We start from the raw sequence: 27,678 nt of genomic DNA on the forward strand, positions 1-27,678 counted from the left end.
CAGTAAAATTCAGATGAGATTTAAAGCTATATGACAGAAGGAATAGTTGGGGAATTTATTACAAATGAAACCTTTACTACAGATAACATGCTAGGATTCTTATATTTACAGAGTTTTGTGAAGTGCCCAGCACTGCTGAGGAACCTGAGATAGAAAGATTAATAGCATGTCATGCTTCTCACTGTTAGCCTGCTGTCAATATTATATTTAATGAGGCCACATGTGCTATAAAGTATTTAAGAATTTTCTCTTTCTTCAAGCCGTGTACATATAATTAGACATAAATTGTCTAACATACTTGCATAAATCTTTCTCATCTTTTATATAAGAACTCAAAGCACTCTATAGACATTAACTTAACAATACAAGCGGATCAGGCAAAGAGTGCTTCCAATTATAACTCAAGACGTCTTCGCCCACTGTGTAAATCTCCATAAAAGAATAAAGGCGGCCCAGTAAATACAGCAATGAAACTCTACAAGTCTGTGTATCACCAATTTCAATTCCTCCTGGCAAAATATTAACCTTTTAAAACAGCCTCTCTAGAATGCCTTGTCAGGCATCAGTGGGAGGAGTGATCCTTGGTCCTGTGAAGGCTCAAGCGATGCCCCAGCAAAGGGAAATCGAGGGGAGGGGAGGTGGGAGTGGGTCGGGTGGAGGGGCAGATACTTGGAGGCAGGGGGTGGGAGGAGGGGTTGGGGGTTTTTGGGGAGGGGAGAAACCGGTAATTGTTTTACCATTTGAAATGTAAATGAAGATTATATTCAATTAAAAAGAATCCTCTCTATGTGTGTACAAACACACACACATGTGTGCATGTGAAATTAGGAGCTTATCGAAAGTGTTGATTAACTGCAAAAGAAACAACTAATGCCTAGGCCTGCAATCAGAAAGTCAATGATGTCCTGCTTCTTTTTAATATCTGTGGTCGATGATGATGATGATGATGATGATGATGATAAACTTTATCCCCAGTTTCTTTTTTTTTTAATTGAGTATATTCTTCATTTACATTGCCAATGGTAAGAACTTTCCCAATTTCCCCCTTCCCAACTTCCCCTCCCTGTCTGTTGTGGCCTCTATTGAGCCTTTGCCTGACCAAAGACCACTCCTCCCACTGATGCCCAACAAGGCATTCTTCTGCCACATTTTTGGCTGGAACCATGTAAACCCCTTGGTTGATGGTTCAGTCCCTGGGAGTCTTGGGGTGTTTGGGTGTCCTAAGTCAGTGTTTTTCCCATGGGGCTATATACCCCTTAAGCTCCTCCGGACCACCCTCCAGATCCTCCATTGGGGACCCCAAGCTCAGTCCAATAGTTGATTGCTAGTTTCTGCCTCTGTATTTGTAAGACTCTGGCAGGGCCCCTCTGGAGACAGCCATGGCATGCTCCTTTTGGTTTTAATAACTGAGTAGAAATAATAAAATACAAGAATAAAAACATTGGCAACTGTGAATTATTGTCAGATAAGAATAAAGAAAATACTAACATGGAGAGATGACTCAGTGAGTGGGAGTACTTGCTATGCAAGTATAAAGACCTGAGTTTGAATCCTTAATGCCAGTGAGAAGCCAGACCTGGCCACACACATGCCAATAACCTAGTGTTGTGTGGTAGAGACCCATTGTAAAGGATGAAAGCAGAGAACAAGTGGGGAACCATTTCCCCTTGGCCTTCATATGCATGCACACAGGCACATGCCCTGAACACATACATATGTACAACACACTCTCACAATTATATTTACTTCCAAGCACCACTTGGAGGGCAGACAACAAAGAGGGGAGGTCACATCTGTTTCCTTTGACATCAGATTATAAACTGAAGTCCTGAGGTCACAAACTATAAATCATCTCTTTAGACTCCATCCATGGCTGCCCTGAAGAGTCTAACTTACTCTCCAGGAAGAAGAGTTAATTTGGTGATAGACACTGGATACCTTCTACCCAGAACACAACATTAACAGAAGAAAAAAAAACAATTTGCTTCCTATTGAAATTCATCAGATATTTCAGATATCTGTAAGTAAGGGTAAGTAGATACGCCCCATACCTACTAGGCTCTTGGGCCTTTGGGGGCACACTGTGTATCCTTCTGGGAAATACAGGCTGATTTTTGGTAAAGAGACAGTATGTAAGTATCTGCAGTCATGTTATAGCCAGCTGTGTGTCAACACTACCCAGTCCTCTGAAGAGCACTGGTGGTATAGAAATATAAGTGGAGGAACACCCTCATAGAAGCAGGGGGAAGGAGGATGGGATAGGGGATTTCTGGGAGGAGGAAAACAGGGAAATGGGATAACATTTGAAATATAAATAAAGTATACAATAAAAAGAAACATAAACAAAAGCAATGTAAGACAAGAAGAGAGGACAAGACTGAAGTAGGCAAGTACCAATATTCTCCATGGAAGGGCCGGAAGCTGCCTCAGCACATCTAATTCTTGTTTGTTTATCTCTGTAAGTGCTGGGGATCAAACCCGGGGCCCTACACAGTCTATACATATTAATACTGGGCCACGTTCATTTCACCCTTTTGTAGATTATATTTTGATACAAGGTGTGACTACATTTCTTGGGTTAGCCTCAGACCTGCAATCCTCCTGTTAACAATGTCTGACTCAAATTAATTTTTGGGTCTTGTTTTCATGTTTTTAAATAATGTGTTAAAAAAGGAACAGGCAACATGCAAGCTGAGGTAGGTCTGGAGGGCAGCAGCATGTGGTATTCACTAGGTACCTCCATGAACTCATCTCTACCCCAGGGTACAATACGCACACCCAAGTCCTCTGCCTTAGTCTTCTGAGTTCTTGGTGGTTCTCGCTCAAATCAGGAGTGCTTTACTCAAAGAGCAAGTTTCTTGGAGATTTTAAAAAGGGGGAAAAAGAAGAGGATCTGTAGCATAAAGATATAATACAGTTTATTTTTAATTTAATTTATTGATATTTATTCTTATAAAAATATGAATCTTCCTTAACATGAAAAATATATCTATGTGATTGATAGATATATTTTTGTTCTCCATTGTCCAGGGTTGGTCCTAGTTATTTATCTATACCAAAGTTTGAACCTCAGTGTTTCCTGCTTGGTCTTATATCTTTAGTCTACATTCATTTTAGGAACACAGTACCAATGATGTGCTTCTAATTGTCAGGCCAGATGCTACTCTGAAATGCAAGCAGATTGTTTTATTGAACAGCTCTACATGCTCTCATTTTAAATACAGAGGAAAGGGAAAAGGATCAGGAAACTGCTTTCAGTGCCTATGAATGTGTGTGTGTGTATGTGTGTGTGTGTCTCTGTGTGTGTATGTCTCTCTCTCTCTCTCTCTCTCTCTCTCTGTGTGTGTGTGTGTGTGTGTGTGTGTGTGCATATATAGGTTCTCTAAATGATGAAAATGCTTTTCCATTGTGACCTCTTGGGGACATTGTTTTGTTCTCCATTGGCCCAGGGTTGGTCCTAGTTATTTATCTATACCAAAGTTTGAACCTCAGTGTTTCCTGCTTGGTCTTATATCTTTAGTCTACATTCATTTTAGGAACACAGTACCAATGATGTGCTTCTAATTGTCAGGCCAGATGCTACTCTGAAATGCAAGCAGATTGTTATATTGAACAGCTCTACATGCTCTCATTTTAAATACAGAAGGAAGCAAAGCTAGAACCTCAATAAAATAGGAGGCGGCAAATCTAGAAGAGCCTAACACTAAATGGACCTTCTAGCTGGTCCTATGTACAAAATTCTACGTCTGGTTAATAATGTCAATGAGAGGAGGTGCAGTGGTTTGAATGTGAATTCATTCTATTCTTAAGCATTTGAACACTTAGTCAACATCTGGTGGCACTATTTGGGGAGGCTTAGGTGCCGCAGCCTTGCTGGAGGAAGTGTATCACTAGATGCCGTGTAATGTGTCTAGTTAATCTCTTTGCTTCATGCTTTTGTATCAAGATGTGAGATCCCAGGCTGGAGAGACACAGCAATGGCTAAGACCATTTGCTACGTTCCCCAGAGATGCTGGTCCAATTCCTAGAATCAAAATGGTGGCACATAGGCATTTGTAACTCTAATAACAGGACACCAGAGCATGAGACATACAACCGGTGTGTGTACATACATGTAGGCAAAATATTAATATATGTAAGTACAAAATTAAGTAAAAATGTCTCTGTACAAAGTAAAAATATTACCACGCTAACTTCAAGGTAGTTGTGTCTTTCTGTGAAAGGGAAGGGAAACCGCTGACTGAATATGCTTTCTCTACAGAAAAATACTGTGATGTTTTCTTATTAAAAAGAAAGGAAAAAAACACTTATGTATAAATATTTCATTTTAGATAGAAAGCTTTCCAGACAATTCTCTCTCTAAAAGGGGCGGGGGAATCCTCCTCCTCTGTACTCTAATAGCATAAATGAAACAAAGCTGAAATCCAGGAGCTTCTGTGTTGTCTTGGCACATTAAACAATAAGTGTTCACTGTATTTTAATCAAGAGACAACAGCAACAATGTAACTTAAGAATGTTCAGAACACAGTAAGCTCTTTATTGAAAATATGAATATCTCAGGCAATGAATGCTAACACTAAAATTACTAGAAATGTAAGCACACTTGGGAGACAGCTGTCTGCGTTGGGGACCAAGAGCAAACACTGTGATTGGTACAGTAAATGTCAGTGACAGGAAACTACCACCACCACCACCACCACCACCGCCACCACTGCATACAGTAAAATATCAAGACTGTATCTGCTCTGCCATGGTGCAAGGGTGAAGGGTCTGCAACCATGCTAAGGAGACTGAGAGAAGTCAAATCAACAGAAGCATCACAAAGCTATGGTCAGTACCACACTGCTGCCAAAACACAACACACCCTGCTTTTGACTATCACTTTCTTCTGTAGGTTAAGATTCCAAACTATAGCCTTGCTTAGCTTCTTCAAAGTTAAAAATATAATCACTCCACATGGTCTTAGGATCTTACCAACCAAATGCCACAGTAGAAAAGAGACAGGGGGCTGGTGAGATGGCTCAGCGGTTAAGAACACTGACTGTTCTTCCTAAGGTCCTGAGTTCAAATCCCAGCAACCACATGGTGGCTCACAACCATCTGTAAATGAAATCTGACGCCCTCTTCTGGTGTGTCTGAAGACAGCTACAGTGTACTTACATATAATAAATAAATAAATCTTTAAAAAGAAAAAATAAAAGAGACAGAGTTCTAGGTAATAATCAATAGACAATTCTGAGAATGTTTATGCAGAACAACAATGAAATTTCAAGGACATAAAATTATGTCCACCACATTAACTAATACCATGATGATTTAAAGATAAAAAAATTCAGATACTTTGAACAAATGAAAAGATTCTAAGCAATAGCCACTGCAATACAGCTTCTTCATAGTTCAGCCTACAGTTGTGATCAGCAGCTCCTAGGTCAGAAAGTGTGTTTGCAATAGTGCCATCCTGTACCAAAGGGTCTGAGCTTAGACCTGGGATGGTATGTCGGCTTTGGTTATGAGTGCTTTAATTATTGTTCTTATATATATTGTGATACAAAGGTGCCTGGTTTGGAATTTGTTTTCAACTGCTTCTTTATATTATAACTATACTGAATCAGAATACACACACAAACAGACACTGGCATGCACACACACACACACACACACACACACACACACACATACACACACACACACACACACACACACACGTGCGCGTGCACTTTAAAAAGAAGTTTATTAAGGAGGAGGCACTAGCAACACATTGACTTGTGTTATGGGATTGCTTTTAAGTTCACATGAATATTCATGAAATAGGTAGATATTCATGGAGATAAAGTAATACCTTCTCTCCCAAATCCTGGTACAACAGACTCTATTTTAGGGCATTTCACCCCATTATCCTCTTGAAAAGCCTACAGGGAAGACCTAAACTATAATGCAAATGACATAATAAAGCCAGGGTCCTCTAAGGAGTTGGACTGTTCTTAGTGTATATGTCTGTTGATGGAGGAAGTCCCCTGGCACCTGGCTTCTCATAAAGTTGGGAGAACTAACTGCAGTTTCAAAGATGTTTTACCATAGAGGGGCAAGAATGAGAATGTAGTTTTAGTAAATTTGTAGTGGTGGATGTACCTGAGCATGAGCCATCACTAAGGGCATGTTCTTAACAAAAGCCATCTGTTTCCGAAATGGTATTCCTAGAGAGCCTACTATGTTGTCCTCCTGACACAAAAGAAAAACAACAAGACTGTAAATTTCCTCGACTTCATGAAATTCGCAGGCAAATGGATGGAACTAGAAAAAATATCATCCTGAGTGAGGTAACACAGGTACAAAAGAACACACATGGTATGTACTCACTGATAAGTGGGTATTAGGGGTAAAAAAAGCTCAAATACCAATGATACAACTTATAGTACATATGAAGCTCGAGAAGAAGGAAGACCAAAGTGTGGATGTTTCGGTCCTACTTAGAAGGGGGAACAAAATAATCCTGGGAGGTAGAGGGTGGGTGGGACTTGGGAGGAATAGAGGATGGGGAGAGAAATAAAAGGGGGGAGAGGATCAGGTGTGGGAGGAAATGGGGGAGATGTACAGAGGGTCAGGATATTTAACAGAGGTGTGTAGCAATGGGGATGGGGAACTGGGGTTAGCCAATAGAAAGTCCCAGATGCCAGGAAAGCAAGAGGCTCTCAGGACCCAATGGGGATGACATTAGCTGAAATATCCAACAAAGGGAAGAGAGAACCTGTCGAGACCACATCCAGAGGTTAGGCATGACCCCAGTTGAGGATGGGGCCACCCACCTTTCTCAATATTTTAACCCAGAATTGCTCCTGTCTAAAGGAAATACAAGGACAAAGAATGAAGCAGAGACTGAAGGAAAGGCCATCCGGAGACTGCCCCACCTGGGATCAATCCCATATACGGTCACCAAACCCAGTCACTATTGCTGATGCCAAGAAGTGCTTGCTGACAGGAGCCTGATATGATGTCTCCGGAGAGGCTCTGCCAGAGTCTTACGGATACAGATGCAGATGCTTGCAGTCTACAATTAGACTGAGCGTGGGGACCAAGGAGTTAGGGGAAGGACTGGAGGAGCTGTAGGGTTTTGCAACCCCGTAGGAAGAGCAATAATACCAACCAAAACCCCCGAGTGTTCCCAGGGATTAAATCATCAACCAAAGAGCACATATGGAGCAACCCGTGGCTCCAGCTGCATATGTAGAAGATGATGGCCTTATCTGGCATCAGTGGGAGGGGAGGCCCTTGGTCCTGTGAAAGTTTGATGTCCTAGCGTAGAGGAATGCTAGGGCAGTGAGATGGGAGTGGATGGGTGGGTGGGTGAGGGAGCACCCTCAAGGTAGAATAGGGCCTTTTTTGGAGTGGAAACTGGGAAAGGGGATAACATTTGAAATGTAAATAAATAAAATAACCAACAAAAATTTAAAAATATCTACAAATAGTTTCAAAACAGCATGATATACTCTATGCTAAAAGAAGGTATTAATGATGAAGATAGCAATTGTAGATTCAAATGTCATCTCTGAGCATCATTGGATTGGTGGTCTTGTACAAGTTATGCTAATTCTTTATGCCTTGGATTACTTGAAAAACAGGCTTATAGCTGGGGTTGGTGATAAATATAAGACGTGGAAGCAGGAGAATGAGGAGTTCAAGGTCATCCTTAGCTACAAGGTAAGCTCAAACTCAGCTTGGGCTGTACAAGACCCTTTCACCAACAACAGCAATAAAGAAAAACAAGAATGGACACGAGTGTTTTCAGAGTTCAAAGGATGAGCTCTAATGTAAACATCAGTTTGTGCAACCATCATTAAAGGAATTTATCTGACTTAGGTGCTATGGTTATGAATGATTTGCATGTATATACAAGCACATGGAACATATATTCATATACATGAAATCATATATAGGCATATATGTACATATTTACATGGTAGTCATTGATAAAAGTTATATGTAATCATAATCACCAACTGTGAATATTGTTTGAATTACAACACAAATGCCTTACATTCGGGCAAGTTTTCAAATGCTATCTTAATGCATCCAGCAATTGATTACCAGGGATCGAGGTAAAATTCTGTAGAGGGTGCTTTTATCCTGAACATTATGTACAATATGAATTAGTTATTAAAGGAGCATGAACATATCTGATCTATATTGAGTCACATATACTTGGTTACTAGTTTGCTACTTGGGTATAAGACAGAAGTTACAAGAAAGGAATAAATAACTCTCTTCCATCATTGCGAAGCTCATATGATGCACTTCTATAAGAAGCCTTAAACTACAAACAATAAAGATATGTTTCTTATAGCCACATCATCTAGTACAAAAAAAAAGAAAAGAAAAGAAGAAGGAAGGAAGGAAGAAAGGAAGAAAGGAAGGAAGGAAGGAAGGAAGGAAGGAAGGAAGGAAGGAAGGAAGGAAGGAAGGAAAGTGACCAGCAACTCACTGCCGAGTCAAGTTTGTACAGCATTAATAATTGTATAGGGTACAAAGGTCTAAAGAAAATGAGAAAAAATGTCGCCAACCATCAGAGTCATCAGACTCTGTCTCTTCCCATTCATGCACAGCAGGACTCACAGTTTGCACATCTTCAGGACCACACACTTTGGGAGCCTGCATTTCATTTATGATCCCATTTATGCTTCTTAAATGCCACAGCCACAAGTGTCCAATTTTGTATCCTTTGTTCTATGCTGTTTAGTATTTTATTACCTACATCCTATTTCCTATTTGCTGCTTCAACGAACATTTGCTTGGGCTTACCTACCTACTCCAGCCTTTATTTCCTAAATTAAAAAGGGATATGAATGCTGATTCCCCATTCTGCTCTGCGGCATCTAAAAATGCTTCACAAGAATCATGATATGAAGGGTAAGTTATCCAAAGGAGGTTGAACCTATGTAGGACAAATACTGTCAGTACCTTAAATATGGATGGAAGTACCATAAATTCAGTAATTAATACAGAACATAACTCAATATTAAGATGGTTCAGCTTCCTTTCTGTATTTCCTTGTATTTTTAATTTTTTAATTAATTAATTCACTTATTTATTTTACACTCCATATTTTACTTCCTACCCCAGTGTCCACCCTCCAATTGTTCCACATCCTACACCTCCTCCCCACCCACCTCCTGTCTCCACATGGATGTTTCCAACCCCCTACCCCACCTGACCTCTACACTCCCTGGGGCCTCCAGTCTCTTGAGGGTTAGGTGCATCATCTCTGAATGAACACAGACCTGGCAGTCCTCTACTGTATGTTTTGGGGGTCTCATATCAGCTGGTATATGCTGCTTGTTTGGTGGTCCAGTGTTTGTGAGATCTCAAGAGTCCTCCTACAGGGTCACCCTCCCCCTCCTCAGTTTCCTTCAGCCTTTCCCTAATTCATCCGCAGGGATCAGCAGCTTCTGTCCATTGGTTGGGTAATATTGAATCTGACTCTTTCAGCTGCTTGTTGGGTCTTCAGGACTGCAGTCATGCTAGATCCCTTTTTGGGAGCACTCCATAGCCTCAGTAATAGTGTAAGGCTTTGGGACCTCCCCTTGAGCTGGATCCCACTTTGGCTCTGTTGCTGGAACTTCTTTTCCTCAGGCTCCTCTCCATTTCCATCTCTGTAACTCTTTCAGACAGGAACACTTATGGGTCAGAGTTGTAACTGTGGGATGGGACCAGTCTCCCTCACTTGATGCCCTGTCTTCCTGTTGGAGGTGGGCTCTATAAGTTCCCTCTCCCTACTGTCAGGCATTTCACCTAAGGTCCTTCACTTTGAGTCTCTCACCTCTCAGGCCTCTGGTGCATTCTGGAGAGTCCTTCCAAACTCATATCTCCTGAGGTTTCATGATTTCATTCTTTCTGCTGGCCCTTAGGGCTTCAGTCCTTTTCCCTCACCCAATACCAGATCAGGTTCCCCTCCCCCTCACTTCTGCCCCCTTCCCAGGCCTCTTTCCCTCCCAGGTCCCTCCCTCCCTCCCCAGTTGTGATTGCTTTCTTCTCCCTCCCAAGTGGGGCTGAGGTGTCCTCACTTGGGCCCTTCAGCTTGTTGACCTTTTTGAGTTCTATGGACTGTATCTTGGGTATTCTGTACTTTTGTTTTTTTGCTAATATCCACTTATTAGTAAGTATATACCATGCATGTCCTTTTGGCTCTGAGTTACCTAGCTCAGAATGATATCCCACCACAGAAGAATGGATACAGAAAATGTGGTTCATTTACTCAATGGAATACTTCTCAGCTATGAAGAATGAGGACATCTTGTATTTCCTTGTTTGAGGCAGAGGTGGTGAGTAGAAGCACCCAAAATCTCAAAGTGCACGTAAGCTGCTATGATGATCCCATACGTAATACCAGCAGGAGTCGGGGCGGGGGGGGGGGGCGTGCTGGCAGTCGAAGGCTAGCCTAGTGTAAAGCATAAGAATCTACCTCAAAACAAAACAGAGCAACCAGAGTGAGCATGGTCAGGAGAGGATGAAAGGGAAGAAGAAGTCCCAAGAGCAACCGGGGGGAGCTTGGCTGTTGGAGACGTCTTTAAAGTCATTTTGGAAAAGATCTTTTCTCTTTCCTTAGTTATCAACACATTACAGGACTGGAACTTTGTTCCTGACTTGATGCAACTGCTAGATGAATGCATTGAACTTGGACAGGAGTGCAGGGTACAGCTTACACACTTAGTATAATATTACTCCACAGCTCCGTCTAACCATGGTACCTCTTTCCTTCTCTGCATAGTTCAGCACTTGCTGGTGTGGTGATGACAGGCAGCTCACACTCACCTAGTGAGGACTGTGGGGCAGCCTTTCTGCATCAGAGCTTCCTACAGATTACCTTCCCTCTTCCCCAGGTCAATCCTATGTGAAAAGTATTCTCAAAACCCCAGTTTCAATGACACTTAAGAGATTCAGAGACCAAAGCGGTTTGCCCAGATTGTCAGAGTGACAGTTATTTAAACCAGGCTGTGTCAGTGACCAAGCACAATATTAAAACCATTACCTCCACCACCCTCAAAACACAAAACAGGATAGGTCAAAGCTACCAAGGTCAGGTACCTTCTATGATATAAAAAGGAGGTTCCATTCAGCATCAAATAATACCCACTAATAGATACTGTGGTGAGAACCAGATGAGCAGGAAGAATATAAACAACATAAACAGATATAATTTTCAAATTATAGAATACAATTGTGAACTCAACTGAATTTACTACAAGGCACACATGCATACACAAACACATGCATTCTTGCATGACTCTAAGCACATTTCTTATTCTGTTTTACAACAGAGGTCTCAGTTTAATTCTTGCCTAATTTTCAATATATAGTAAAATTATTCTACCAAATAGTATAGAAACAGTACCCTTCTTATTTTCTAATCTTAGGTTCCTAGTTACCTTACTGGGTCCCCACCACACCCTTAATCTTCTGTAGGCAGAACTGAGGGTAAAGTGCAGAAGGCAGGCTCTTACCTGCTTCAGGGCCTTTTTGGTGTGCTGCTGGAAGGAAGACACCAGCTTGCTTTGCACTGCCGCGTTCGTAAGGCTGCAGTCTCGAGTGGAAGATACTTCATCCGTTACCTGCTTCGTACACACTAGAAGCAGAGAGAGATAATGATATTACTAATTTGAATTCCTTTTTTTACACCCACTGTAATTAACTCACTTGAAGCTTTTCTCCAGTTGAAAATGGATACTTAAAATACAGCAAAATAGCACAGTGCGAGGAGGCATATCTGGATCCAAAGAGAAGGGATCATTTAGTAACTGTGGCCGCAGTTCCACTTGACTGCTGTCTGCAGCCCTGCTTCCATTCCCACTGGCAATTGGGTCTGCGCCCTAGGGCAAGTAGACCACATATGAATAGCCATGTAAATGCCTTACAAGTTGGGGTCAATGGACACTAGGTCTATCTGCATATGCAGATGCTACATTGGAACCATCTTAGTGAATGGCATTATCTTAAACCCAGGTCCACAGACTAAAAATGACTCTTGAACTCAATAGTTAGTCCCTAGAGAATTCACAGAGGGCCATGCTGTGTTTCTCTTTCTATGGGCTAAGATCTATGATTCTTGCTATCAATTCAAGACAATTGTTTTGTCAAATAATTTACCCTCTACAGATAGCAATGTGTTCTGTCCACTTTCTCAGATTTTGGCCTTTCTTTGGCCTGCCGCACACAGGAAGTTTTATTTCCAAACACTGCTGCTGAGAACTGATGTCTTTCTGAAGTGAGCGGATCCAGGAGCAGAGTCCACTGCTCCACGATCAATTTGTTTGGGGCTTCCTCCTTCAGCCCTGTTCCAGCTAGAAGGCTCAGGGCAGAGATAAGGAGAAGACCCTGCTATCCTCACACGTGAGGAAGGAGTGAGCTTTGCAGGAACAAAGTGGGGAGAATGTAGCAAGACAAGTCACAGAGTGGAGGCATATGTCAAAGGCAGGAGGCAGGAGGAAGTTTCATGGAAGAAAATAGCTTGAGAACATATTGTCAAAGCTCAAAACAAGGCTTTTTAAGGGCACTGGATACAAGATAAGTCAAGACTATTTTCCAAGTGATGGCAACTTGGGGGAGGAGATTTTGAACAGACTTTTTAAGAAAACTACAGAATAAAGACTGTTCAGTTATCAATAACCAGAACACACCCCCAATAAAAGAAATAGTTACTGCAAAATGGATAGAGTCTTTACATAATATTTGCTTTTGAAAGACTTTGGCACATTTCACCTAAGAATGAACATGTAATTCATTGGAAAGTTTTGTTTAAATCAGTGTTAATTAAGTTTTGTTTTAATACAGAAAGTAATTAGGAAGCCAAAATGAACATATTTAGCAAAAAATGTTAATTACTGTTAATTATTTTTAAAGAAACTTTGCATATGGGATCTCAGCTCTTACAGTTTGATTGTTGTAAAGAGGGAAAAGTGTCATCTTGGTGTAAGGAAGAAAGAAAGGCAGAGCCAGAAAGGCTAAGAAAGTCACACAGTGTTAGAGACAATGAACTGACACTGGGGAGCCTAGGCTAGCCCGGTCCTGTAACTGACTGTCTTCCACAGAAAGTACTGGCCCCCAAAGTGAAGATCTGATAAAGAAAATTCCACATTTTAATAAGTATCATTTAGCAGCTTGAATTTAGATGTACTAAGTGGGAAGTTAATAGGGCTTAAAGGATTAGGTTATTCAGTAATAGAGTAATGAAGTGCTACAGTAAACACATTTGACACATGCCCCTTGGAAAGATTACACAGTAGTTAGAAGGTTGTTTTGTTCTATAAAGGACCCAAGTTTGGTTTCCAGCATCTGGGATCTGACGGCTATTCTGATCTCTGCAGGCAAGTGCTCACAAATGTTCATAGAGATAAAAATAAAACTTAAAAAAAAAAAGAGATTTGGGTGCACATGCAGGACAGAGTCTTTGAAGTAGAGGTCAGATGTCTTTCTTTCCACCTGATATAATGTGACAAGTTTCATTAAGGAAGTCTAAATTTTCCAGTAGAGACTCCTTTGTAACACTTCCAAGTACAATGGCTACCAGACTTCTTTCCTGGTATGATTGGTAACACTTCACAAAAGCTTCTTTGGCAATAAGTATTCATCGGATCATGCTCCAAAGACAGATCAATTTGTAAACCAATAACAAAGACTGTTAATGTTCTGAAGTCTCTATAATGTATGATCAACCAAAGTGGTGGCACAGGGCAGAATATATCATCCCAGTTGCACTGACTAAGCCAATGGACATAATAAAACCCTAGCTAAAAGTAAAGTAGGCAGTAGCAATTTTACTTTATGACTTCTCCATTCTTGGTAGCGTCTCCACTCAGGAAACTGAAAACTTACTGCCTGGATTAACCTGGAGAACCGAAAGCAGTCTATAGGTCATAAGAAAATCACAGGAAAAACAAAAATTGCTACACTGAACATGTAGATTCAAATTTATTATCAATTTGTTTAGAAAACAAACTTTTAATAGAAAGTTTTTCTTTAAAACTTTGTTTTCTTGTTTTACTTTCTTTATATGTGAATGTAGGCCTGCCACCGTCCTTGTGTGGAAGTCATAGGACAAGATGCAGGAGTCAATTCTTCCCGGGAGGTCTAACACAAGTCCTCAGACCTGGTGATAGGTATCTTCACTGGCCAAGCCTTCTCTCCAGCCCAAAATAATCAATCTTCCAAACATAGGAGCTGGGGATTCAGACCCCATGAACACTGTAAATTACATCTTCAAGTTGGCCTTCCCTCACCCTAATCTGTGAGCTTTTTCTTTACCCTTCCTTCAAAATGCAATGTAGCACCACCAATAACTCTACCTATGCTTTAGCCACCTTTCCACTCCTCACACCTCCTGTTGTTCTTGATGTTTCTCTTGGCAAAAATATTTTCCCCTAATTATTTGCTTCTGATTAAATATATATTTACATCTATAAATGAGTATACCTTGACTTTGGATATGGACATATTCATCCACAGACTCCAAGCAGTGGCTTATAATAAACATACATTATTTTAAAGTATGGATAAATATACACAAAATATGAACATCACAATTAGTTTACTCGTTCTTTTGCCAGACATGATAGGAGGTTCGTAGAATTGAAAATGCCCATCCACTGTACAGATTCATATTCTGACAAAACGCTAGGCTTTCGTCTTTTATTCTTATCTTTATAGTTGTTCTAAGAATAGGTGTGATGAATAATTGGAGGTGTAAATATTCATCTAAGGGGCAAAGTTTGTTTTGTGAACTGCAAAGTGAGGGTAAGTTAATGTTAGAGAAGAGATATCAGAGGGAATTCTCTGTAAGTGGACTTACAACAGGAGTTAGAAAATCGAACAATTAGGACACATGATTTAACCAAAAAATATTAAGCCTTGACATGCTACTTAGAATCTGATACCTTCTTGGCATTTAAGACAGAATGGGAGCTGGGAATTTTCATTCCTTTAAAACTAAATCAGTATAGTCGTAGAATTAACAACAGATCATTACACGTCAAATCTCATAGATGACATTGATGAACACACTGAAAATGAGGAACAGAGATGCTACTGTGTTCTGCATTTTGCTGCATTTCCATACATGTTGCTATATTTTACTACTTGTTGCCACTTTTTGTTACATTTTGCTCCCTGTTGCTTGTCTACCCAAATTAAGCAAATTAAAAGCATGGTTTAACTTAAATCTACGCTTAAACTTCCCATCAACCATCATTGCACACACCAGCTAGCCACTCCTTACTCAAAAGGGCTGAAGCAAACATTATAAGCAACCATGAAGTATTTTTGATGAGAGACAAGGCGACAAGGTGGCAGCAAACTGGATGTCGCTCTTTTTCTAGGTGTCTCCAAGTTGTCCTCTAGCCTTTCTCATTCCATTGATTTTGAACATGTGATTGCAATAACTGATGTCACACAGCCTACAGGTTTACAGTTGAAAGGTACTGTGATGGTTCCCTTCTAATCCGAGTGTTTGTTCACAACAGAACAAAGGCTCTACAAAGCTAGTTGATCTTCAAACCAAGACACATGAGGGAGGAACTAGAAACAGACTGAATTTGCATGCATTTCTGGTCTCACATTTCACTGGCTTCTATAACTCCCACCACCTCGAAGTAGCAAAGAGGGCAAGAACACAACTTGCTCTGCCATTGTTGCACTGGTTTTCACTGTACCCTCCCTAAAGACTTTTCCTCATTATGCTGCCAAGTAAACTTATCTTGGAAGAGCAAACTCCAACATGTTCTCTACAGGTTCCTCTAACTGCCTCTAAAGCCGCCTTGCTTCTTCCTACCATACACCCTTGGAAGTCAGTGGATATAGTTCTGACAGTCCCTGCAGTGATGGGAGGTGCTCTCATGCTCCCCACAGCAGCTGTGAGCTTAGAAAACCGGGACAGATTTACATGCAAAGACAAGCTCATTACATTGGATTTTTAAATTTGATTTTCATTAAATTCATTTAAAGTATCTATTTTTACAGTTAACTTTTAATTGCTATGCTTATCAAGAACTGAAGGAGAGGAAAACAAAGGTAGTTTGTATAGTACAAATTTATATTTAAAACATTTTAATTAAAAAATCTTTTGAAAAAAATATATATTAAAGTCAATTAAGACACATAGGAAAGCAAACTCAAAAAATGTGCCCTGCAGATGGCTTGGAAGTTGCACAAACATGCAGCAAGCACAGACATATCTCCCTGTGCCATCCTTACTCAGCACCTTACATTGGAGAGATGCCACAATTATTTATTCATTCATTCATTTATTTATTACATATATTCTTTATTTACATTTCAAATGTTGGCCCCTTTCCTGGTTTACCCCCTCCCCCCAAAAACCCCTAACCCATCCCCCCTCTGCTTACCAATTCACCCATTCCCACTTCCCTGTCCTGGAATTTCCCTATACTGAGGCATCCAGCCTTCTCAGGACCAAGGGCATTTCCTCCCTTTGATGTCCAACAAGGCCATCCTCTGCTGCCTATGTATCTGGAGCCATGGGTCCCTCTATGTGTACTCTTTGGTTGGTGGTTTAGTCCCTGGGAGCTCTGGGGGTATTGGGTGTTTCAAATTCTTGTTCCTCCTATGGTGATGCAAACCCCTTCAGCTCTTTGGGTCCTTTCTCTAGGTCCTCCATTGAGGAAGCTGTGCTCAGTTCAAGGGTTGGCTGAGAGTGTCCCCCTCTGTATTTGTCATGCACTGGCAGAGCCTCCCAGGTGACAGCTATGTCAGGCTCTTGTCAGCAAGCACTTGTTAACATCCATAATAGTGTTTGGGTTTTGTAACTGTACATGGGATGGATGCCTATATGGGATGGGGCAGTCTCTGGATGGTCTTTCCCCCAGTCTCTGATCCACACTTTGTCTCTGTATCTCCTCCTGTGGGTATTTTGTTCCCCCTTCTAAGAAGGGCCAGAGTACCCATACTTTGTTTTTCCTTCTTCTTGAGATTCATTTGGTCTGTGAATTGTGTCTTGGGTATTCCAAGCTTCTGGGATAAAATCTACTTATCAGTGAGTGTATACCATTTGTGTTCTTTTGTGACTGGGTTACCTCTTTCAGGATCATATTTTCTAGTTCCATCCATTTGCTTAAGAATTTCATGAATTTATTGTTTTTAATAGCTGAGTAGTATTCCACTGTGCAAATGTACCACATTTTCTTTATCCATTCCTCTGTTGAAGGACATTTGATTACTCTCTAGCTTCTGACTATTACAAATAAAGCTGCTATGAATATCATGGAGCATGTGTCCTTATTACATGTTGGAGAATTTTCTGGGAATATGCCCAGGAGTGATATAGCTGGGTCCTCTGGTAGTATTATGCCCAATTTTCTGAGGAATCACTAAACTGATTTCCAGAGTGGTTGTAGCAGCTTGCAATCCCACCAGCAATGGAGGAGTGTTTCTCTTTCTCTACATCCTTACCAGTATCTTCTGTTACCTGAGTTCTTGATCTTAGTCATTCTGACTGGTGTTAGGTAGAATCTCAGGGTCGCTTTGATTTGCATTTCCCTATTGACTAAGGATGTTGAAAATTTCCTTAGGTGCTTCTCAGCCATTTCATATTTCTCAGTTGAAATTTTTTTCGTTTAGCTTTGTACACCATTTTTTAAAAGGTTATTTGGAGTCTACCTTCTTGAGTTCTTTGTATATATTGGATATTAGCTCTCTGTCAGATGTAGTGTCGGTAAAGATCTTTTCCCAATTTGTTGGTTGCCGTTTTTGTCCTATTGACAGTGTCCTTTGCCTTACAGAAACTTTGTAATTTTATGAGGTCCCATTTGTCAATTCTTGATCTTAGAGTATAAGCTATTGGTGTTATCTTCAGAAAAATTTCCCCTGTGCCCATGTGCTCAAGGCTCTTCCCCACTTTTCTTTTCTATTAGTTTCAGTGTGTCTGATTTTATGTGTAGGTCCTTCATCCACTTGGAGTTGTACTTTGTACAAGGAGATAAGAACGGATCAATTTGCATTCTTCTGCATGTTGACCACCAGTCGAACCAGCACCATTTGTTGAGAAGGCAATCTTTTTTTCTACTGGATAGTTTTAGATCCTTTGTTAAAGATCAAGTGACATAGGTGTGTTGGTTCATTTTTGGGTCTTCAATTCTATTCCATTGATCTACCTGCCTGTCACTGTACCAATACTAGGCAGTTTTTACACCATTGCTTTGTAGTACTGCTTGAGGTCTGAGATACTGGTTCCCCCAGAAGTTCTTTCATTGTTGAGAACAGTTTTAGCTATCATTTTTTTGCTGTTGTTATTCCAGATGAATTTGAAAATTGTTCTAAATCTATGAAGAATTGAGTTGGAATTTTGATGAGGATCACATTGAATCTGTATTTTGGCAAGATGGCCATTTTTACTATAATAATCCTGCCAATCCACGAGCATGGGAGATCTTTCCATCTTATGATGTCTTCTTTGATTTCTTTTTCTGAGACTTGAAGTTCTTGCCAAACAGATCTTTCACTCGTTTGGTTAGAGCCACACCAAGATACTTTATGCTGTTTGTGAGTATTATGAAGGGCATCATTTCCATAATTTCTCTCTCAGTCTGCTTATCCTTTGAGTATAGGAAGTCTACTGATTTGTTTGAATTAATTTTATATCTGGCCACTTTGTTGAAGTTATCAGCTGTAGGAGTGCTCTGCTGGAGTTTTTGGGGTTGCTTAAATATACTATTATATCACCTGCAAATAGTGACAGTACTACTTCTTCCTTTCCAATTTGTATCGTGTTGACTTCCTTTTGTTGTCTAATTGCTCTAGCTAGAAATTCAACTACTATATTGAATAGATATGGAGAGGGAGGGGAGCCTTTTTTAGTCCTTGATTTTAGTGGGATTGCTTCAAGTTTCTCTCCATTTAGATTTTATGTTGGCTACTAGTTTGCTGTATGTTGCTTTTACTGTGTTTAGGTATGGGACTTGAATTCCTGTTTTTTCCAAGACTTTTAACATTAAGGGGTGTTGGATTTTGTCAAATGCTTTTTCAGCATCTAATCAAATGACCATTTGATTTCTTTGAGTTTGTTTATGTAGCGGATTACATTGATGGATTTCCATATATCGAACTACCCCTGCATCTCTGGGATGAAGCCTACTTGATCATGGTGAACAATCCTTTTAATGTGTTCTTGGATTCGGTTGGCAAGACTTTTATTGAGTATTTTTGCATCAATGTTCATAAGGGAAATTGGTCTGTAGTTCACTGTCTTTGGGTTTTGCATGTTTTAGGCATAAGCATAATTATGGCTTCACGGAATGAGTTGGGAAGTGTTCCTTCTGTTTCTATTTTGTGCAATAGTTTGAAGAGTAGTGGTTCTAGGTCTTCTTTGAAGGTCTAAGAGAATTCTGTGCTAAAACCATCTGGTCCTGTGCTTTTTTTGTTGTTTGGGAGACTTTCAATAACTACTTCTATTTCTTTAGGGGTTAAGGGACTGTTTAGATGGTCTATCTGATCCTGATTTAGCTTTGGTATTTGGTATCTGGCTAGAAAATTGTTAATTTCCTCCAGATTTTCCAGTTGTGTTGAGTATAGGCTTTTGTAGTAGGATCTGATGAATTTCCTCAGTTTCTGTTGTATCTCCCTTTTCATTTATGATTTAGTTAATTTGGATACTGTCTCTGTGCCCTCTGGTTAGTCTGGATAAGGGTTTATCTATCTTGTTGATTTTCTCAAAGAGCCAGCTCCTGGTTTTGTTGATTCTTTGTATATAGTTCTTTATGTTTCTACTGAGTTGATTTCATCCCTGAGTTTGATGATTTCCTGCTGTCTATTCCTCTTGGATGTACTAGCTTCATTCTCTTCTAGAGCTTTCAGATGTGCTGTTAAGCTGCTAGTGTATGCTCTTTTCAGTTTATTTTTGGAGACACTCAGAGCCGTGAGTTTTCCTCTTAGCACTGCTTTCTTTGTGTCCCATAAGTTTGGGCATGTTGTGCCTTCATTTTCATTAAGTTCTAAAAAGTGTTTAATTTCTTTCCTTATTTCTTCCTTGACCAAAGTATAATTGAGTAGAGGATTGCTCAGCTTCCATGTGTATGTGGGCTTTCTGTGTTTTTGTTGCTATTGAAGGCCAGAGTTATTCCATAGTATCTGATAGGAGGCATGGGATTATTTTAATCTTCTCATATCTGTTGAGGTCTATTTTAAATGGACCAATTAAATGGACAATTTTGGAGAAAGTACCATGAGATGCTGAGAAGAAGGTATATTCTTTTCATTTAGGATGAAATGTTCTATAGATATGAGTTAAATCCATTTGCTCCATAACTTCTGTTAGTTTCACTTGTGTCTCTGTTTAGTTTGTGTTTCTATGATCTGTCCATTGATGAGAGTGGGATGTTGAAGTCACCCTCAATTATTGTATGAAGTACAATGTGTGCTTTGAGCTTTAGTAAAGTTTCTTGTATGAATGTGGATGTCTTTGCATTTGGAGCATAGATGCTCATAATTGAGATTTCTTCTTGGTAGATTTTTCCTTTGATGAGTATGAAGTGACCCTCTGTGTCTGTTTTGAAGGCTTTTGGTTGAAAGTCAATTTTATCATATATTAGAATGGCTACTCCAGCTTGTTTCCTGGAACCATTAGCTTGGAAAATTGTTTTCCAGCCTTTTACTGTAAGGTAGTGTCTGCCCTTCACACTGAGGTGTGTTCCTTGTATGCAGCAAAATGCTGGGTTCTGTTTATGTATCCAGTCTGTCAGTCGTTGTCTTTTTATTGGGGAATTGAGTCCATTGATATGCACTCAATTGACAGATATTAAAGAATAGTGATTGTTGCTTCCTGAAATTTTTGAGTCATTTATGTCCTTGAAATCCTCTATCAGCATCATGAGATGCAATTTTAAATCTGACTCTTGCACAGAAGGCTGTGGAGCTGCCTGGCTCCCTGATGCCAGTTTTATGTGTTTATTTACTTATTTATTCTTTATTGGCATAAGTAAATAAAATCAAAATTTCAAAGTCAAAGCTAAAGTCATTAAGCAACATAAAATGGCAGGAGTAGTGTGGGTGCAAACCACAGTGCATGCTGGGTCCTGCATTGTATTCAGCCACTGTCATGCAGGCTTTCACTCTAGTCACTGCTGTATGTCCCACTTGCCCACCCCCACAAGCGACAGCCATTTGAGAGATCTGACTTCAAGCACCTCCTACAGGAAAGGGTGCTGACCTCAACCATTTTCATTTCTATTCATTTTCTTCTTTCTAATGCTTCCTATTAGTTTCCTAAAACAACCAGAACTGATACTCTCAAAACCAGCACTTTCCTGAAGAAAAGTCACTGATATGTCAGCTGAAAAATACTGCAATGAATAGATATCAGAGAACTAGACACAATTCTCTGTCATCCATGTGGTCTCAGTAATTCTCTAAAAGTGAGTTGGTCCTTATTAGGTCTTATTGTTTATTTATTAATTGTTAGTTTGGTCATTCAGCTTTTACTAAACACTTTCCATCATGTGCAGCACAATATGAGATGCAGAAAAGAACAGAGTAAACAGACAGTATAGTGACAGTTTCATGATGACAGTCGTGCACACACATTAGACATGGAGCAGATCCCCTCACACACTTATACTCCCCTTTCTCTTCCCATCTTTAGCCCTTGCTGTTAGGTCTCTTTGCTCTCCAAATAGTTATGTTTCTATTTATAGCATAGCTGTATGTATGTATGTATGTATGTATCATGTATGTATGTATGATAAATAGATAGAATTGAAAATGAAGAGAAAATATATGTTTCCTGAATATATTTAATTTGCTTGATAGGATAATCTCTAATTGGAACTAAATAGACCATTCTTAAAACATTAACAAAGAGCTAATAAACATACAAAAATATCCATGATTCTACTGTGGGAACATGAGGTTTATCTTTACTTAAATCACCATATAATGTGTGAGATGTCATTATGTTATTTTAATGTATGTGTTTATGGTTCCTTTACCTGCCTTTCGTCTCTCCCACATCCATCATCTGCCCATGGCTCTGCAGAGAGAGACACTTTTCCTCTCTCATGTCCCATGCACCCTAATACCCACCTCACCCCTCCTTATCACCTAATCTTGCCCCCTCTTGATTTCCTTTCTAGATCTGTAGATTTTACCCACACATACAGCTGATCAAACATACATGTACACATTATAAAACCAAAGTAATTTTGTTATAAAAAAGAAATTTTTGTTCAAAGAACAATGGTATAGAATGACTAATTCCAATGATAGCTCTGCCCATGGAAACATAATAGTGATAACTCTACTTTGTCTTGACAGATCAATAAGTGAGTGATTCCAGAGTAGTAGCCACATGGGAAATTGCCCAATGGTCTCAGCATGGATTACAATGTGTTCTCTGCATAATACTTGCATTTGAAATTGTGTAAGCAGATATTCTGGATCAATGCAGCAACTAAATGCATGCCAGAAAGTATAAAAACTGACATAAAAAAGAACAGGCAACTCAGTTGACCCCAATTAAAATTTCCTGGACTCCAATTCTTTCAGAGAAAGGTAATTCCTTAATCCTTTTTGGATCCAGTCTATGGAGAGAAGTCTGCTCTAAAATGAATCCTGTGCCAAGGTGGGGGCAGTCAACTGGACCTAAGCAAGCTTTCTTGCTGAAATACACACACACACACACACACACTCCAAAGACATGATATGCCAAAACAAACTAGCAACAGAAGACTGCTAGCAATAAAGTAACAGAAACAGCAATTTTCCAAAGAAGCCATTAAAAGTCTCAATACATTAACTATTGAGAATCTTGATATTATTCAATACAATAATGTATATGAATAAAATATAGCCAAGAGAAGGAAAGTCTTACTATGTTTCCAAAATCTGTTTCCTTAGCTCTGTGGAGTCTTATCTCAGAAAACAAAGCAAAACAAAAACAGCCAAAAAAAAATAGTAATGGGGAATAAGGTGTTAATATTATATTTTCCTAGTTTGCCTTTCTATTGCTATGATAAACTCATGTCTAAAAGCAACCCAAGGAGGAAAGGTTTTGTTGTATCTTATACTTACAGGTCATAATCAATCAGTGAGGGAAGTCAGGGCATCAACTAAAGGCAGAAATCTGGAGCAGCAACTATGAAGGAGTGTTGCTTTCCTAGCTTGTTCTCTGGCTGTCTTAGACACCTTATTTTCAGGCTTACCTCACCTGCTAGGGATGGCACCACCTACAGTGGTCTAGGTTCCCCTATGTCAATTAGCAATCGAGAAAATGCCTCATACCCATGCAATCCAAAAGAGGCAATTCTTCATTTAAGGTTCCTTCTTCCCAGATGTGACAAATTAATAATAAAATCTAACAAGGACATACATGTGTACATGTTCATATGCCTGTATACATATGTGTATTTCTGCATGCATGTATACATGTATGCATGTGTGTGCATGCATATATTATGCATGTGTGTGCATTCGTGTATATACTGTATATGGGTGTATATTTTTAAGTACATTGCACTGTGTATTTACCTGGATGATTGTCATAAAGTCTAACTCCTTATTCTTCTTCACAATTTTGTGACTGATATCAACTAGAAAATTGCAGCTGCCCATCACAGAACTGGGTATACCACAATTGATTCAGAATGTCAAGGAATGGTCAATAAACATTTTGGTTTATACTAAACAAAGCACTGGAGCTCCAATGGTAACTAGATATTTCCCACACAGATGTGGTAACAGGAATCACTCTTTCCAAGTATTGATTAGTCTGCCATTCCAACTTAATCCTGCTAATATCTCTGAGTTATCTGTCAAAGCATCCCTTTAAATATGGATTAGACAAAAAGAAAGCATCAACCTAAAATGACATATTTAACAAGAAAAGCAGTTACAGCTTCTTGCTGTGTAACTCTTAAGCTGTCATACAAAGGGGAAGGATTTCTCAGAATAATGGAAAGAAACAGAACAGATTCTGTTTGTTTGTATGGGGTAAAACCCATTTTAGATTGCTCTCTGGCAAGGTATGAATGTGTGTGTGTGTGTATGTGTGTGTGTGTGTATTTGTGTTTAAATGCACTTGTATGAACATCTCTGATGCCTTTCCTCAGAGATTGCCCACCTATTCCTTGACACAAGTATCTTATCAGAACATGAGATCCATTCATTCTGCCAGGCTTGCTGACCAGTGATTCTCCCAAGTCTACCTACCCAATGCTGGAATGTTAAGCATTTGTCACAGCACACATATTTCAATGTAGGTGATGGGAACCAAAGTCAGGTCCTCACACTTGTGGGGCAGCTACTTTACCATCTGAGCCATCACGCTAGCTCCCCAATTATTTCTTTTATACTAGCATGACATCCCAAGTCTTTCATGCTACTCAGTTTCCTACAATAGTTGCATAGAAATAGAACAATAGACCCAGAAAATTAAACATAGGAAGGTCCACAGAAAATATAAAAGCAAAGGGTGAGTGTGGACCAAGGGCAAGGGCAAGGGCTTCAGTAATGAGCTTATTGCTAATCACCTCACATGTCAGTATGTAAAGAATCAGGCAAGGCACACAGATAACTGTTTGAAAAACACTTATAAAGAGTCACTTTACAGACAGAAAATGGAGTATGTGGCACCAGGGAGACTTTAAACAGAGAGACTTTAAAGAGCAGGGCCGCCTTATCCTGATGTATGTCTCAGACAATATAAATCTAAACTAGCTCGTTAAGATGAATAATTAGGGGATACCTTTAATTGTATTTTCATTTGAGGGAGCTTGTTTTTCTTATGAGATCACACTCCTCATCTTTCTTGTTTTATAAAAATTTCCCCCTTGTAACACAAGAGAGGTTGGGAAATGATATGTAATGGGAGAACTTTATCTGCACTGAAAAGCAAACTTTCTCTTCCTCCATAGCTCTGAGCTGTTAAAATTGACTAAAACCCATTTATACATGAACAGAGTTCAGAGGTCAAGGAGGGAGATTTAGGAAAAGGAGGCCCCTGATGGATGAAAGCACTGGAAGGAATATTTAAATCATGTTTGAAGGAGGGGGAGTGAGTCATTTGGAGAAGACAAGGGGGTGGAGAGGAGAGGGTAACCAGCTGTTCTCCATCATGGGGCAGCAGAAGAAAGGAGAAAACTGCTTTAATTAAAAGCACAAAAGACTCAGCATAAGGAAATCCTTCTTTGCCATAAAGGTTATCAAAAGCACAGAGCAAAAAAACGTAAGGACTGACTGGAAGATTCTTTTCCTCCCTTGGTGTGTTGTTAAAAATCTGTCTTCTTAAATGGACTGTGTTTAAGACAAGTCAGAGCACAATGCTCTTTGGAAACCTCTTTTATTTCTTCATGAACTATGAAATCTGTGGGCAGAGATGAAAGCCTGAGGAATGGGAAGGCGTGGGCAGAGGAAGTTTTCCATCCCACCAGTGGTCATTTCTCTAAAGGATTCTCTTTCCTCTGTGCTTTCTTCCATATGTAGCTAACACAACAAAATTTTCACACACTTAAGTTCCTGGAGCCCACCAAAGTAGAGCAGGTGTCTCCATTAGTTAACAAGCTGTTGACTAAAATGCATAAATGCTAGATAAGAGACAAATTTATTTATCACCCCCGCAAAATAACCAGGTGGCCTGCTACAAAACCAGAAGGAATTTCTTTTACATGCCCACAAAATTCTTAGGAATGGATGCCAGACAGATCATGACCATGCTCTCTTCTTCAATGGGAAATTGGAAGCCTGCTTAAACATCCTACATATCCCACCCCAAACACATGTGTGTGGACATGTAACACCTCTAAACATGTAAAACTAGGGCACTGCAAGTAAATAGCAAAACAAGACGCTATGGTGGTTCATCTTCAGTGTCAACCAGACTCAAGTTAGTGTCCCCTAGGAGACAGACATATGGGTGTAACTTGTAAGAGTGTTTCCAAGGAGATTAACTAAGAAGGGCAAAGTACCTTGAATGTGGGCTGGACCATTTCGAGGGCTGAAATCTGGAGTGAATTAAAAAGGAAAAAAAAAAAAAAGAGCTGAGTACCAGCATTTATCTCTGCTGCCTGGCATGGGGGGAATGTGAAACACTGCTTTGTGCTATGCATTCACTGCTCAAACTGAGAGGAAAAAATAAATAAACCCTTCCTTTCTTAAGTTGCCCTTGTCGGGTATTTTTGCCAAGGCAGTAGGAAAAGGTAACTAATGTAGTGAGCTCAAGCCATAGTCCCCTGTGTAAGCTTCTACCTGTATCCCCAACCCCTTCCAATGTGAGTATGCTATAGGATAAGTACACATTGTGAGCACTTCTGTAGGGAGCCTGAGCGTTCCTTAGAAACTTTCCATGTAATCCATGAAGCTCCTGGTCTCTGTGCAATTGATTTATTAGCAGAGATATTACCCATACACTTGAACCATCTTAAAGCACCTTTTACTTTTAATAGTTTTATTACACACACACACACACACACACACACACACACACACACACACACACACGAGAGAGAGAGAGAGAGAGAGAGAGAGAGAGAGAGAGAGACCCCCTCAAAGTGTAACCTCTGAGCCAAAGAAAATAGTGACTTGAATAATGTTTCATTACATTAACACAACCCTGCCAAGAATCACACAACCAAAATCCACTTATAAAACTAGCCATAAAGAATAATGGAAAAGGGTCATATAAAATTCTTGAAATGCTGAAATCATTATCCATACTGGGATTTAAGGTCAACATATTGAATATGAGTTTGTGTTTTTCTCTGTCCCTTTGTCCCTCCATCCCTCCATTGTTCTCTCCTTCTCTCTCTCTTCCTGTTCCCTCTCCTCTCTTCCCCTGCCCTCTCCTCTCCCTTCCTGTAAATGGAAACTTCAATAATACTAATTCCCTGGCTTGAGTGTGGCTTCCTCCCTGTTGCCATTAGGGTTAATAGCAAGCAGAACTTTTTTTCTTTTCTCTCCCCCACTCCTTTTTTGATCTCTGTAGATGAAAATTATATATTCTTCAGTTTCTTCATTATAGGGAGTGCTTTACTGTTTATCTTAAGCATGAAATGCATTACAGCTATAAAAGAGACATTTTTCTCATTAATAACAACCTTTAAGTAGAGGATAAAGAGGGTCAAGACTGTATACTGATGCTATTACTTAATATAAAATATTATGAGTTCTGCAAGAGAGTAATGCATTATAAACCAACTTAATATGTGAGGAAAACCATGATATACCTGTGTATTATACTCAAAAAACAACTCAAACACAAACACAATCATAAATCTCTGCTTAAAGTAGACCATAAAATTCATAATATTTTCTTTGTGTGACACAGATCTATACTTATATAGGCATAACTTGTCTTGGCTTGTCAACACAGATATATCAGCCGATCCACCTAAATCACTCTTTGATCTCCAGAGCTTAGCTTATAAAATTTGAGCAGTTTACTTTTTCAAGTCTATGTGTTCAATACTTGTCCACTTCAAAGACTGATCAGAAGTCAAAGAAACATGTGTGCAGCCATAGTTTTTTGTTGCATAAATTCTACTGTCAAAAATACATCTCTTTTCCCACACTGTAGACTGTTTCAACAAAACTTTAATAAATGTATATTGTAAAAAAAGCTGACATTTTCTAAGAATTGGTTTTTGTGGTCAGCTGACTCCAAGAGAAGGTTAAGGTAGGCCTTCAGTGCTTTGAATT

At 39.6% G+C, this 27,678-nt stretch overlaps 1 protein-coding gene across 1 annotated transcript in view; it reads right to left on the reverse strand.

Moving 5' to 3' along the window:
- Positions 1-27,678, reverse strand: part of Asxl3 (ASXL transcriptional regulator 3) — a 107,091-nt gene that overhangs the window by 72,208 nt on the left and 7,205 nt on the right. Inside the window, exon 3 of the mRNA XM_052155944.1 lies at positions 11,493-11,614. Coding sequence (XP_052011904.1) covers positions 11,493-11,614 — 122 coding nt within the window. The remainder of the gene's footprint in view (positions 1-11,492; positions 11,615-27,678) is intronic.

Source organism: Apodemus sylvaticus, chromosome 13 (genome assembly GCF_947179515.1).
Source record: "Apodemus sylvaticus chromosome 13, mApoSyl1.1, whole genome shotgun sequence".
NCBI classification, from domain to species: Eukaryota; Metazoa; Chordata; class Mammalia; order Rodentia; family Muridae; genus Apodemus; species Apodemus sylvaticus.